Source organism: Squalius cephalus (assembly GCF_949319135.1).
Source record: "Squalius cephalus genome assembly, chromosome: 16".
Lineage (NCBI taxonomy): Eukaryota > Metazoa > Chordata > Actinopteri > Cypriniformes > Leuciscidae > Squalius > Squalius cephalus.
This window is the reverse complement of record NC_137137.1, coordinates 36,862,153-36,876,140: the sequence shown is the minus strand read 5'-3', so window position 1 is coordinate 36,876,140 and position 13,988 is coordinate 36,862,153. Positions and strand designations below refer to the sequence as shown.

Below are 13,988 nucleotides of genomic sequence, written 5' to 3'. Positions count from 1 at the left end.
GGCATATTCTGTCTTGATAATCTATCGTGTTCCGGGGGCGGGGTTTATGTAAATTCTAGGGTTGGTGATGTCACTAACCCGGGAGGAATGTGGTGTAGTCTCTACCAGCCGTTTGTTGTAGTCCTTAAACAGTGATTTCTGTAAAAGCAAATATCTCCCTTTGCTCTGAACTTTGAGCGTTGTAACTTTGCAGATGTTGTTTATGCTCAAACAGCAACATTACACACTAACTAAAGTTAGAAAAGTCAAATCATAATCAACCACCCCTTTAACTATTCAAATGCAATATACAACCAATTTAAACAAACAGCCATAACAGAGCAAAGCAATCATGCCAGTACATGACAACTGCAGTGAAACCGTGAAGAGAAAGCTGTCCTGCTCAGTCCTCAGTCCTGCGTCTGGGAGGATCCGGGCGAGACCTTGCTGCTCCTGCTGACGGATGAGACTGTGGTCTCTCTCTCCGAGTCTCCCGGTTCTCCGGCCCACGGGTTTCTGCCGCACAGGAGGAACGGCACGGCACGGTCCCGGAACTGAGAGACAGTTTCAGATCAAACATATCAGCTGAAAACTTCATTAAAATGCCCCTATTATGCTGTTATAAAGGCTGCTAATGATGTTTTGGCGTCTCCTACAATAGATCCACATTCATCCATGATCAAAAACACTGTAATGTCCTCATGATCTCCACTGCAGCGTCAGCTCTTTCCTCTCAGTGTCTGAAACGCTTCCATCAAAGATTCAGTCTCTCTAAACCCCGCCTCTCTGAGAGCGGCTCTGCTGTGATTGGTCAGAAAGCAAACGCTCATTATCATATCTGAATCCCAGCTCTTGATCACAGTGATACGATCAGTAACGATGGTGTGGGTTTCACCGTATCAATCTCAGATAATAATATAAATGAACAACATGTGGTTAGTGTTAGGAATAGGGTTTGGTTCAAGGTTAGTTGCATGTAATTATGCATAATAAGCTATGATAGTATTCAACACTGAACTGACTGCAGCCGAAATGCTTAATTTTCCTGTTATCACTGTAAAGCTGCTTTGAAACAATCTGTAATGTATAAAGCTGACTTGACTTGACATGTAACATGGATATATACATTATTTTCATGTTTCACACAAAATATTTGATGTTGATGTTCATGAAACCCTGAAAAATGTTTAGTTTCAGGCAGAAGATGCTGATCTTATACTGTGTGTCTCTCTAACCGTATTCCCATGCTCAGTTCATCTCTATCTCTGATGATCTGATGATGAAGTTCACGACTCACCTGTCTGTTCATGAATATGTAGATGATGGGGTTGAACACCGTGCTGCTCTTGGCCAGGTACACGGGAACTGTGGCGATCACGGGGTCGATGTACAGGTCGGGGTCTGCGATCACAGACAGAGCGAGAGCGGCGTAGGGCAGCCAGGTGAGCAGGAAGGCCATCACCATGACGACCACCATACAGGCCACCTGCGTCTCGGCCCGCGAGGTGCTGCCGCCCTCCGACATCTCCAGCCGGCTCACCTGCACAGGTACAGCACACATCCTCATCTCATCAACAGAGGTACAGGTGAGAACCAGTTCGAAACCGTGACAGCTAATACATTACTAGAACTCAGGCAAAACCGTGACAAGGACGACAAACATGACCATGACACAATACAGGGAATGGAGCAAACAAGAAAAGTCCACCACAATTTGTGGAACATATGACAGCCTTTACATGTTTATTATCTTTCCCTCGGGTCATTTAAAAAAAAAAAAAAATTCAGTGTTCATCAGAGGGGTCCAAGACCCCAGGACTTGTGTCGCACTTGAACCACCAATACACCCAAAAAAATTGAATGGATTTGAGGAGTTTTATGGTTGAAATTAAAAAAAGTAACAAATCCTTCACTCTCGGGTCAATCTGACCCCCTTAGGAATGAATGGAATGCGAGGAATGCTTCAGTTCACATAGAAAACCCTAAAAATGCTAAAAATTCAAACTAAAAATGCTAAAACTTTACCAAAAAAATATTGTATAATGTCTACATGATGTGTATCTGAACACACACTGAAGTGAACTGACTTTAGGACCCAGAGGAACAGCTCATTTTCTCCATATAGAGCTATAAGGACATCTAGAGTCATGAAATATCATGTTATATTATTATATTTCCACAAGAGGTCGGCAAAGACTCCCAATGTCAGATATTTAGAGCTGAATTAAAAGGTTTATGCATGAAATTGTGCGTTATTTTGAATTTAAGTTGAAAGAATGTGAGGAACGTGATTAAATTGCAATTTATTTATTATTTATTGATCAAATCTAGTAATTTAAAGGTAAAATCTTAGGGCTTTGCGTCATTTTGACCCGCGAGGGAAAGATGTTACAAGGTGCGAGGGAAGGATGAAGATGAAGTGCTGTAAACATCTATAAAACACACTACAATTTCTGATACGGAAAAATATGAAAAATGACTTCCTCCCTCGACAGGAACATATGGTGCGTTCAAGTCATCCTGGGAAGTTCGTACTTGCGATGTGGGAAGTCGTGTTTACGATGGCATGTCGTCAAGTCACTTTCATCGGAGTAAGATGGCGGTGTTCTTTCTCTTAATTAATTACACAAAAATACAGCAAGGTTCTTAAAGGGATAGATCACCCAAAAACTCTGTCAGTAATTACTCTCCCTCATGTTGTTCCAACCCCGTAAGACTTTCATCATCTTCGGAACACAAATTAAGATATTTTTTATTAAATCTGAGAGCTATCTCACTCCTCCATAGGCTTCTCTGGGATCGAAACTTGCCGGCCCAGAAAGGTTATCAAAGACATCATTAAAATAGTCCAAGTGACTACAGTGGCTCAACCACAAGTTTATCAAGCGACGAGAATACTTTTCGCGCGCAAAAAACAAGAAAAACAACGACTTTATTCAACTCTTTATTTTCGTCTGTGTGTGGCACAGGCTCGGCAGACGTGACGTGAACAGGCTTGGCTGCGACCCTCTTGTCCGCAGACACTGGATCCGGCTCGGGAGCGGCCATCTTGTCCGATGACACAGGCTCGGCAGACGTGACGTGAACGGTCTCAGGATCGGCAGACGTGACGTGAACGGTCTCTGGATCGACAGACGTGACGTGAACAGTCTCTGGATCGGCAGACGTGACATGAACACTCTTGGGAATCTCTAGGATCTTGGATAGCATAGAAAAATAATCCAATAACGTTTCAGCGGCCATCTTGTCCGAAGACACAGGCTCGGCAGATGTGACGTGAACAGGCTCGGTGGCGGCCATCCTGTCCGAAGACACAGGCTCGGCAGACGTGGCGTGAACAGTCTCTTTATCGACAGACGTGTGCCTCCTCCCCCTTCTCCGTCCACGATGGCGAGACGGCGGCTCCGATCCGTCCCTCACGAGCCCCGGGTCGAAGGGGGACCATGGTGGAGAGTGATGTTGGATTTCCTCTCGACCACTCACTCCTCTGCGACCTCCCCGGGTCCCACGAAAAATGACTAGGCGGGTTCCCTCAAAACAAATCTTTCTCTCCCGCTCGGTGGCTGGGGAAGAAACACCGGAAAACATACCGCTGGATCTTTGGTGACGGAGTCCTTCTGTCACGAACACACACGGGAAGCAGGGAAGATCCAAATTGCAGTAAGTATTTTTATTAAAGGAAAATCCAAAAACAGTGGTCAAGTCCAGGCATGGGTCAAATATCAATATAGCAATCCAAAACACAAGACAAGCGCAGACAAGCGCAGACAAGAAACAGACACTGAAGTGGCGTGATAAATACAAGAACTCCGTGACACATACTAAAACAGACAGGGTTATATACACAGGGAAATGACAATGCTAATGGGGAATTGGCTGAGTGCAATGATAAATGACAAGGGACAGCTGAGTGCAATGATGAGACAAGGATCGTGGGGAATGTAGTTCAAAATGTGACAGACACCGTGAGGAAGGAGGACATCTAGTGGACACCTGGAGAACACAACCTGACACCGTGACAATGTGGGCCTGAATGAATTCACATAGTGTAACAGCGCAGCGCTTCTGGGTTGTACGTCCCAAAAAATGCTTTATGTTTTTAATTAATTTACCAAGCCACTGCAAATGTTATCGTTACATAGTTATATTATAATGCCATCATAATCTGTGCAGGCAATTAGCTTACTGTGCTGTAAATAGAAAAGCCTGACAATATCACTGCTAAACCTTTAAGTATTGTGGTATTCCGCCATGACACGCACACAACTCGTACATATCGGTTCATGTGCGTTCAACTCGTACATATCGGTTCATGTGCGTTCAACTCTTAAATACGAACTTTACGAGATGACTTGAATGCACCGATAGTGTCGGCCCAGATCCAGTACACGTGGCCTCAACGCGCACCAGGTGTTCGCCGGATCTGGGCCAACACCCTCCTCTTAGTCTTCATATTTTCCTGAGCGAGCGGATCTACCTGTCTCAGGGTCCACAGGAGGCGAGTGTAGGACACGATAATGACAGAGAAAGGCAGAGCGAAGCAGAGAAGGAAGTAACAGATGATGTAAGAGACGTTGGCCCAGTTTCTGCTGTACCAGTCCGGACCACAGCTGGTCCTCACGCCCTCCAGCTCATACGCCCCCCACCCGAACAGAGGCGGTGTGTTCCAGAGGAACGACCAGAGCCAGGCCGCCACCACCCCGGCCACCGCATGCCTGGTGCTGAAGCTGAGCGAGCCCACGGGCCGGCACACCACCAGACAGCGCTCCAGCGAGATGATGGCCACCGAGCACAGGCCTGCGATACCTGTGGGAGAGAGATTCAAATTCTGCTGTAAAGCAGCTATAAAAAGTTGTAAAATTTGCAATAAAGAACAATTTTAACTCTTTTCCTGCCAGCATTTCTTTCTTTTTTTTTTTTTTTTTTTTTTAAGTTGCCAGCCATCGCCAGCGTTTTTGATCATTTTCTCAAAAGCCCCCAGAATATTTTGTTGTATGAATATCTGAACATGCAAAAGAAAGAACACACCCTCTGCTTTTAAACAGACAAAACCCGTTTTATTCTAGCATTCTTTTTTAATCAACACTTGAATGTCCTAGTGTACCGAATGTTGGTTGTAGTTCCACCAGAGCTCCACTGGGGGCGATCGCCCATGAGTGCAGAATGAATGGGAGTCTATGGGGCTAGACGGCTAAATGTGTCTCTTTCACCCGATTGCCGTTGAGAAATCTCAGATTTGATTGTAGGTTTTGCAAGTTCAACATGGGTTATAGGTCGAAAGTTGAATGAACGAGTACTTATGTCCTTTCGATTTCTTACAGGTTGAGTTGTTGTTGCCCATAACACGCTAGCATTCTGCTAATGAACGCTGATTTGGTCAGTGAAGGACTGATTACGGCCAGAGATACCGCTTGATGGTCTTTTAAAACAACAAAACAAAAACTCTTCCAGCACGTGTGTTTACCTGTGTAAGCTGTGTTGTGTGTTTCCCTGTGTCGGCTGTGTTGTGTGTTTGCCTGTTTCCCTGTGTCGGCTGTGTTGTGTGTTTGCCTGTGTCGGCTGTGTTGTGTGTTTCCCTGTGTCGGCTGTGTTGTGTGTTTCCCTGTGTCGGCTGTGTTGTGTGTTTGCCTGTGTCGGCTGTGTTGTGTGTTTCCCTGTGTCGGCTGTGTTGTGTGTTTCCCTGTGTCGGCTGTGTTGTGTGTTTCCCTGTGTCGGCTGTGTTGTGTTTCCCTGTGTCAGCTGTGTTGTGTTTACCTGTGTCAGCTGTGTTGTGTTTACCTGTGTCAGCTGTGTTGTGTTTACCTGTGTCAGCTGTGTTGTGTGTTTGCCTGTGTCAGCTGTGTTGTGTGTTTCCCTGTGTCAGCTGTGTTGTGTGTTTGCCTGTGTCAGCTGTGTCGTGTTTACCTGTGTCAGCTGTGTTGTGTGTTTGCCTGTGTCAGCTGTGTTGTGTGTTTCCCTGTGTAAGCTGTGTTGTGTGTTTCCCTGTGTCGGCTGTGTTGTGTGTTTGCCTGTTTCCCTGTGTCGGCTGTGTTGTGTGTTTGCCTGTGTCGGCTGTGTTGTGTGTTTCCCTGTGTCGGCTGTGTTGTGTGTTTCCCTGTGTCGGCTGTGTTGTGTGTTTGCCTGTGTCGGCTGTGTTGTGTGTTTCCCTGTGTCGGCTGTGTTGTGTGTTTCCCTGTGTCGGCTGTGTTGTGTGTTTCCCTGTGTCGGCTGTGTTGTGTGTTTGCCTGTGTCGGCTGTGTTGTGTGTTTCCCTGTGTCGGCTGTGTTGTGTGTTTCCCTGTGTCGGCTGTGTTGTGTGTTTCCCTGTGTCGGCTGTGTTGTGTGTTTACCTGTGTCGGCTGTGTTGTGTGTTTACCTGTGTCGGCTGTGTTGTGTGTTTACCTGTGTCGGCTGTGTTGTGTGTTTACCTGTGTCGGCTGTGTTGTGTGATTACCTGTGTCAGCTGTGTTGTGTTTACCTGTGTCGGCTGTGTTGTGTGTTTACCTGTGTCGGCTGTGTTGTGTGTTTCCCTGTGTCAGCTGTGTTGTGTTTCCCTGTGTCAGCTGTGTTGTGTGTTTACCTGTGTCGGCTGTGTTGTGTGTTTCCCTGTGTCAGCTGTGTTGTGTGTTTACCTGTGTCGGCTGTGTTGTGTGTTTACCTGTGTCGGCTGTGTTGTGTGTTTCCCTGTGTCAGCTGTGTTGTGTGTTTCCCTGTGTCAGCTGTGTTGTGTGATTACCTGTGTCAGCTGTGTTGTGTGTTTCCCTGTGTCGGCTGTGTTGTGTGTTTCCCTGTGTCGGCTGTGTTGTGTGTTTCCCTGTGTCGGCTGTGTTGTGTTTCCCTGTGTCGGCTGTGTTGTGTGTTTCCCTGTGTCGGCTGTGTTGTGTGTTTCCCTGTGTCGGCTGTGTTGTGTGTTTCCCTGTGTCAGCTGTGTTGTGTGTTTACCTGTGTCAGCTGTGTTGTGTTTACCTGTGTCAGCTGTGTTGTGTGTTTCCCTGTGTCAGCTGTGTTGTGTGTTTCCCTGTGTCAGCTGTGTTGTGTGATTACCTGTGTCGGCTGTGTTGTGTGTTTCCCTGTGTCGGCTGTGTTGTGTTTCCCTGTGTCGGCTGTGTTGTGTGTTTCCCTGTGTCAGCTGTGTTGTGTGTTTACCTGTGTCGGCTGTGTTGTGTGTTTACCTGTGTCGGCTGTGTTGTGTGTTTCCCTGTGTCAGCTGTGTTGTGTGTTTCCCTGTGTCAGCTGTGTTGTGTGATTACCTGTGTCAGCTGTGTTGTGTGTTTCCCTGTGTCGGCTGTGTTGTGTGTTTCCCTGTGTCGGCTGTGTTGTGTTTCCCTGTGTCGGCTGTGTTGTGTGTTTCCCTGTGTCGGCTGTGTTGTGTGTTTCCCTGTGTCGGCTGTGTTGTGTGTTTCCCTGTGTCAGCTGTGTTGTGTGTTTCCCTGTGTCAGCTGTGTTGTGTTTACCTGTGTCAGCTGTGTTGTGTGTTTCCCTGTGTCAGCTGTGTTGTGTGTTTCCCTGTGTCAGCTGTGTTGTGTGATTACCTGTGTCAGCTGTGTTGTGTGTTTCCCTGTGTCGGCTGTGTTATGTGTTTCCCTGTGTCGGCTGTGTTGTGTGTTTCCCTGTGTCGGCTGTGTTGTGTGTTTCCCTGTGTCAGCTGTGTTGTGTTTACCTGTGTCGGCTGTGTTGTGTGTTTCCCTGTGTCGGCTGTGTTGTGTGTTTCCCTGTGTCGGCTGTGTTGTGTGTTTCCCTGTGTCAGCTGTGTTGTGTTTACCTGTGTCAGCTGTGTTGTGTTTACCTGTGTCAGCTGTGTTGTGTTTACCTGTGTCAGCTGTGTTGTGTTTCCCTGTGTCAGCTGTGTTGTGTTTCCCTGTGTCAGCTGTGTTGTGTGTTTCCCTGTGTCAGCTGTGTTGTGTGTTTCCCTGTGTCAGCTGTGTTGTGTGTTTGCCTGTGTCAGCTGTGTTGTGTGTTTCCCTGTGTCAGCTGTGTTGTGTGTTTGCCTGTGTCAGCTGTGTCGTGTTTACCTGTGTCAGCTGTGTTGTGTGTTTGCCTGTGTCAGCTGTGTCGTGTGTTTCCCTGTGTCAGCTGTGTTGTGTGTTTACCTGTGTCAGATGTGTTGTGTGTTTACCTGTGTCAGCTGTGTCGTGTGTTTCCCTGTGTCAGCTGTGTTGTGTGTTTACCTGTGTCAGCTGTGTTGTGTTTACCTGTGTCAGCTGTGTTGTGTTTACCTGTGTCGGCTGTGTCGTGTGTTTACCTGTGTCAGCTGTGTTGTGTTTCCCTGTGTCAGCTGTGTTGTGTTTCCCTGTGTCAGCTGTGTTGTGTGTTTCCCTGTGTCAGCTGTGTTGTGTGTTTGCCTGTGTCAGCTGTGTTGTGTGTTTACCTGTGTCAGATGTGTTGTGTGTTTACCTGTGTCAGCTGTGTCGTGTGTTTCCCTGTGTCAGCTGTGTTGTGTGTTTCCCTGTGTCAGCTGTGTTGTGTTTACCTGTGTCAGCTGTGTTGTGTTTACCTGTGTCGGCTGTGTCGTGTGTTTACCTGTGTCAGCTGTGTTGTGTTTCCCTGTGTCAGCTGTGTTGTGTTTCCCTGTGTCAGCTGTGTTGTGTGTTTCCCTGTGTCAGCTGTGTTGTGTGTTTCCCTGTGTCAGCTGTGTTGTGTGTTTACCTGTTTCAGCTGTGTTGTGTTTCCCTGTGTCAGCTGTGTTGTGTTTGCCTGTGTCAGCTGTGTTGTGTGTTTCCCTGTGTCAGCTGTGTTGTGTGTTTGCCTGTGTCAGCTGTGTTGTGTGTTTCCCTGTGTCAGCTGTGTTGTGTGTTTACCTGTGTCAGCTGTGTTGTGTGTTTACCTGTGTCAGCTGTGTTGTGTGTTTGCCTGTGTCAGCTGTGTCGTGTGTTTCCCTGTGTCAGCTGTGTTGTGTGTTTCCCTGTGTCAGCTGTGTTGTGTGTTTCCCTGTGTCAGCTGTGTTGTGTGTTTGCCTGTGTCAGCTGTGTCGTGTGTTTCCCTGTGTCAGCTGTGTTGTGTGTTTGCCTGTGTCAGCTGTGTTGTGTGTTTCCCTGTGTCGGCTGTGTTGTGTGTGTACCTGTGTCAGCTGTGTTGTGTGTTTGCCTGTGTCAGCTGTGTTGTGTGTTTCCCTGTGTCAGCTGTGTTGTGTGTTTACCTGTGTTAGCTGTGTTGTGTGTTTGCCTGTGTCGGCTGTGTTGTGTGTTTACCTGTGTCGGCTGTGTTGTGTGTTTACCTGTGACGGCTGTGTTGTGTGTTTACCTGTGACAGCTGTGTTGTGTGTTTACCTGTGTCAGCTGTGTTGTGTGTTTACCTGTGTCAGCTGTGTTGTGTGTTTACCTGTGTCAGCTGTGTTGTGTGTTTACCTGTGTCGGCTGTGTTGTGTGTTTACCTGTGTCGGCTGTGTTGTGTGTTTACCTGTGTCAGCTGTGTTGTGTGTTTACCTGTGTCAGCTGTGTTGTGTGTTTCCCTGTGTCAGCTGTGTTGTGTGTTTACCTGTGTCAGCTGTGTTGTGTGTTTCCCTGTGTCAGCTGTGTTGTGTGTTTACCTGTGTCAGCTGTGTCGTGTGTTTCCCTGTGTCAGCTGTGTTGTGTGTTTACCTGTGTCAGATGTGTTGTGTGTTTACCTGTGTCGGCTGTGTTGTGTGTTTACCTGTGACAGCTGTGTTGTGTGTTTACCTGTGACAGCTGTGTTGTGTGTTTACCTGTGTCAGCTGTGTTGTGTGTTTACCTGTGTCAGCTGTGTTGTGTGTTTACCTGTGTCAGCTGTGTTGTGTGTTTACCTGTGTCGGCTGTGTTGTGTGTTTACCTGTGTCGGCTGTGTTGTGTGTTTACCTGTGTCAGCTGTGTTGTGTGTTTCCCTGTGTCAGCTGTGTTGTGTGTTTGCCTGTGTCAGCTGTGTCGTGTGTTTCCCTGTGTCAGCTGTGTTGCGTGTTTACCTGTGTCAGCTGTGTTGTGTGTTTCCCTGTGTCAGCTGTGTTGTGTGTTTACCTGTGTCAGCTGTGTTGTGTGTTTGCCTGTGTCAGCTGTGTTGTGTGTTTACCTGTGTCAGCTGTGTTGTGTGTTTGCCTGTGTCAGCTGTGTTGTGTGTTTCCCTGTGTCAGCTGTGTTGTGTGTTTCCCTGTGTCAGCTGTGTTGTGTGTTTGCCTGTGTCAGCTGTGTCGTGTGTTTCCCTGTGTCAGCTGTGTTGTGTGTTTACCTGTGTCAGCTGTGTTGTGTGTTTGCCTGTGTCGGCTGTGTTGTGTGTTTACCTGTGTCGGCTGTGTTGTGTGTTTACCTGTGTCGGCTGTGTTGTGTGTTTCCCTGTGTCAGCTGTGTTGTGTGTTTCCCTGTGTCAGCTGTGTTGTGTGTTTGCCTGTGTCAGCTGTGTCGTGTGTTTCCCTGTGTCAGCTGTGTTGTGTGTTTACCTGTGTCAGCTGTGTTGTGTGTTTCCCTGTGTCAGCTGTGTTGTGTGTTTACCTGTGTCAGCTGTGTTGTGTGTTTGCCTGTGTCAGCTGTGTTGTGTGTTTACCTGTGTCAGCTGTGTTGTGTGTTTGCCTGTGTCAGCTGTGTTGTGTGTTTACCTGTGACAGCTGTGTTGTGTGTTTACCTGTGTCAGCTGTGTTGTGTGTTTGCCTGTGTCAGCTGTGTTGTGTGTTTACCTGTGTCAGCTGTGTTGTGTGTTTACCTGTGTCAGCTGTGTTGTGTGTTTACCTGTGTCAGCTGTGTTGTGTGTTTCCCTGTGTCGGCTGTGTTGTGTGTTTCCCTGTGTCAGCTGTGTTGTGTGTTTGCCTGTGTCAGCTGTGTCGTGTGTTTCCCTGTGTCAGCTGTGTTGTGTGTTTACCTGTGTCAGCTGTGTTGTGTGTTTCCCTGTGTCAGCTGTGTTGTGTGTTTACCTGTGTCAGCTGTGTTGTGTGTTTGCCTGTGTCAGCTGTGTTGTGTGTTTACCTGTGTCAGCTGTGTTGTGTGTTTGCCTGTGTCAGCTGTGTTGTGTGTTTACCTGTGTCAGCTGTGTTGTGTGTTTACCTGTGTCAGCTGTGTTGTGTGTTTACCTGTGTCAGCTGTGTTGTGTGTTTCCCTGTGTCAGCTGTGTTGTGTGTTTCCCTGTGTCAGCTGTGTTGTGTGTTTGCCTGTGTCAGCTGTGTTGTGTGTTTCCCTGTGTCGGCTGTGTTGTGTGTTTGCCGGTGTCGGCTGTGTTGTGTGTTTACCTGTGTCAGCTGTGTTGTGTGTTTACCTGTGTCAGCTGTGTCGTGTGTTTCCCTGTGTCAGCTGTGTTGTGTGTTTACCTGTGTCAGCTGTGTTGTGTGTTTGCCTGTGTCAGCTGTGTTGTGTGTTTACCTGTGTCAGCTGTGTTGTGTGTTTCCGTGTCAGCTGTGTTGTGTGTTTACCTGTGTCAGCTGTGTTGTGTGTTTCCCTGTGTCGGCTGTGTTGTGTGTTTCCCTGTGTCAGCTGTGTCGTGTGTTTACCTGTGTCGGCTGTGTTGTGTGTTTACCTGTGTCAGCTGTGTTGTGTGTTTACCTGTGTCGGCTGTGTTGTGTGTTTCCCTGTGTCAGCTGTGTTGTGTGTTTCCCTGTGTCGGCTGTGTCGTGTGTTTACCTGTGTCAGCTGTGTTGTGTGTTTACCTGTGTCAGCTGTGTTGTGTGTTTCCGTGTCAGCTGTGTTGTGTGTTTACCTGTGTCAGCTGTGTTGTGTGTTTCCCTGTGTCGGCTGTGTTGTGTGTTTACCTGTGTCAGCTGTGTTGTGTGTTTACCTGTGTCGGCTGTGTTGTGTGTTTACCTGTGTCAGCTGTGTTGTGTGTTTACCTGTGTCAGCTGTGTTGTGTATTTCCCTGTGTCAGCTGTGTTGTGTGTTTACCTGTGTCAGCTGTGTTGTGTGTTTACCTGTGTCAGCTGTGTTGTGTGTTTACCTGTGTCAGCTGTGTTGTGTGTTTGCCTGTGTCAGCTGTGTCGTGTGTTTACCTGTGTCGGCTGTGTTGTGTGTTTACCTGTGTCAGCTGTGTTGTGTGTTTGCCTGTGTCAGCTGTGTCGTGTGTTTACCTGTGTCAGCTGTGTTGTGTTTTTACCTGTGTCAGCTGTGTTGTGTGTTTGCCTGTGTCAGCTGTGTCGTGTGTTTACCTGTGTCAGCTGTGTTGTGTGTTTACCTGTGTCAGCTGTGTTGTGTGTTTGCCTGTGTCAGCTGTGTCGTGTGTTTACCTGTGACAGCTGTGTTGTCGATGCCTCGAGTGAAAAGAAAGTGCAGAGCTGAAAGCACCAAAGTGACTGAAGGATTGCCGTAAAGCAGTATCTCTGATCGTATGATGTGTGTGACATCATTGATATTTTAAAAGACTTTTTAAAGCAAATAAGTGACTCTAAAAAATCTAACACCCAGCAATGTGTAATTTCTTTGCATCTCCTTTCGAATACAACATTCAAATTACTAGACAAAAAATTATATCCTGAGAAAAGTGGATTTTGAGGGGTATAGCGCCATAGACCTCCATTCATTCTGCACTCGTCCTGTGAGCGCCCTCATGTGGAGCCAGAGTGGAACTGCAACCAGTTCAGAAGCCGGCAGTTTACTGAGAGTGGAGCTTCTCCCCTTATTAGACATTCTCTGATATTTATGATAGAAGCTGCACAGTGTCATTCACACACACACTAAACACAATAATGGAAACACATGGAATTTAAAAAATGCAATAAACATTAATTTAACAACATTAAATGTAACATAAAACCCTAATGTACATAACTGATTAGAGAAAAGCTATGAAGAAACATATTTATTTCAACTAAAATACATCAAATATGAAGAGTCACGCAGGGAATTGTGGGAATGTCAATTTACACTTTTTCACTGTAAATTATACAATGACGTTCATTTTCACTTTCAAAAACTAAAACTGTAAAATCACATTAAATGTACAGTTAGATCTATCACAGTTATTCACCGTATATAGTACAGAAACTATAGTCTTTTACCGTTAAAATCATGATGATTTTTAGTGTAGGGAAAACTGGACTATTTCACGGTAAAAAATAAAAACCGCTATAAGGTATGCACAGAAGGATGCTCACCGAAGAAGGCGACGGCGAAGCCCTCCAGCACACACCCCAGCCGGCCCAGGCTGAAGTAGCCCATGGCATTGGTCAGGGTGGTGGGCAGCCCTCCGAACACGGCACAGCCCAGATCCGCCAGGGCCAGGTTCACCAGAGCGAAGTTCAGCGGCTGCCGGAGCTGCCTGTGCCTCAGCGTCACCACCACCACCGCCACGTTCAGCACGACGCCACACACCGAGAACACACCCATGATGACCGCCAGGATCGTGTAGCCCATCCGTGGCATGATGCCCTCGTTCACGGCACTGCTTGGCACAGTGCTTTCCCATGCAGTTAGGCCCATTCTCTCAAACTGAACCTCACACAAGAAGAGCTAAACCACTGATGATATAGTTGAGGAGAATGGCATACAAGACTCCTCTGCTCTTTTTATGTCTGAATATGACATACTGGCTTACTGGGAAAATCCCTAGATCCGGATTGGGAATGGAATAATTCAGTCAGATTATGGAGATCTGGAGATCTATGATGGCACTCATCTAGATTGCTGCATCAAACCATCCTTATATGAGCCTTATTGACTGACGAGGTCACAGTTGAAGATGTTTCTCAGAAGTTCATCTCAGAGTAAGAAGAAGACCCTTGTGTATTAATCAAAGAGCCTTTCTTTTAACCTTCCTTTCATGAGATTAAAATGAGTTCGCCAGCCTTCTGAATCATAACAGTTAATGTGGCTAAACCCAAGATTGAGTCCTCCCTGCTTAGTGTTGTATCATGATTAATTATGATTTATGCAGCTCAAGACTCTGGCATACCCTTCTTTAGAGAATGGATGGACTTTATCAGTTGCAGTGATGTGCATGTTGTTTTGTGGTATTCCTGTGGTGTATTACTGAGGTTGGGATACAGGGAACACAGTTGTAACCGTGCTAAGGTGATCTGGGAATCACTGGAGTGCTGCCTCAGCCTGGTGTGGAATTGATGAGTGTGTTGCTTCATTTTTGTGTGTGTGTGTTTGGGTAGTTTTTGTGTTA

The 13,988-nt window shown here is 46.9% G+C and overlaps 1 protein-coding gene across 1 annotated transcript; it reads right to left on the bottom strand.

The window, feature by feature from the left end:
• Window positions 1-389: 389 nt before the first annotated feature.
• On the bottom strand, window positions 390-13,240 carry parapinopsina (parapinopsin a; the record flags this gene model as incomplete). Its single annotated transcript, XM_079897578.1, has 4 exons — window positions 390-533; window positions 1,277-1,519; window positions 4,457-4,785; window positions 12,973-13,240. The coding sequence occupies 4 exons, from the start codon at window positions 13,238-13,240 to the stop codon at window positions 390-392; spliced, it is 984 nt and encodes a 327-aa protein (XP_079753704.1).
• Between the last annotated feature and the right edge of the window lie 748 nt (window positions 13,241-13,988).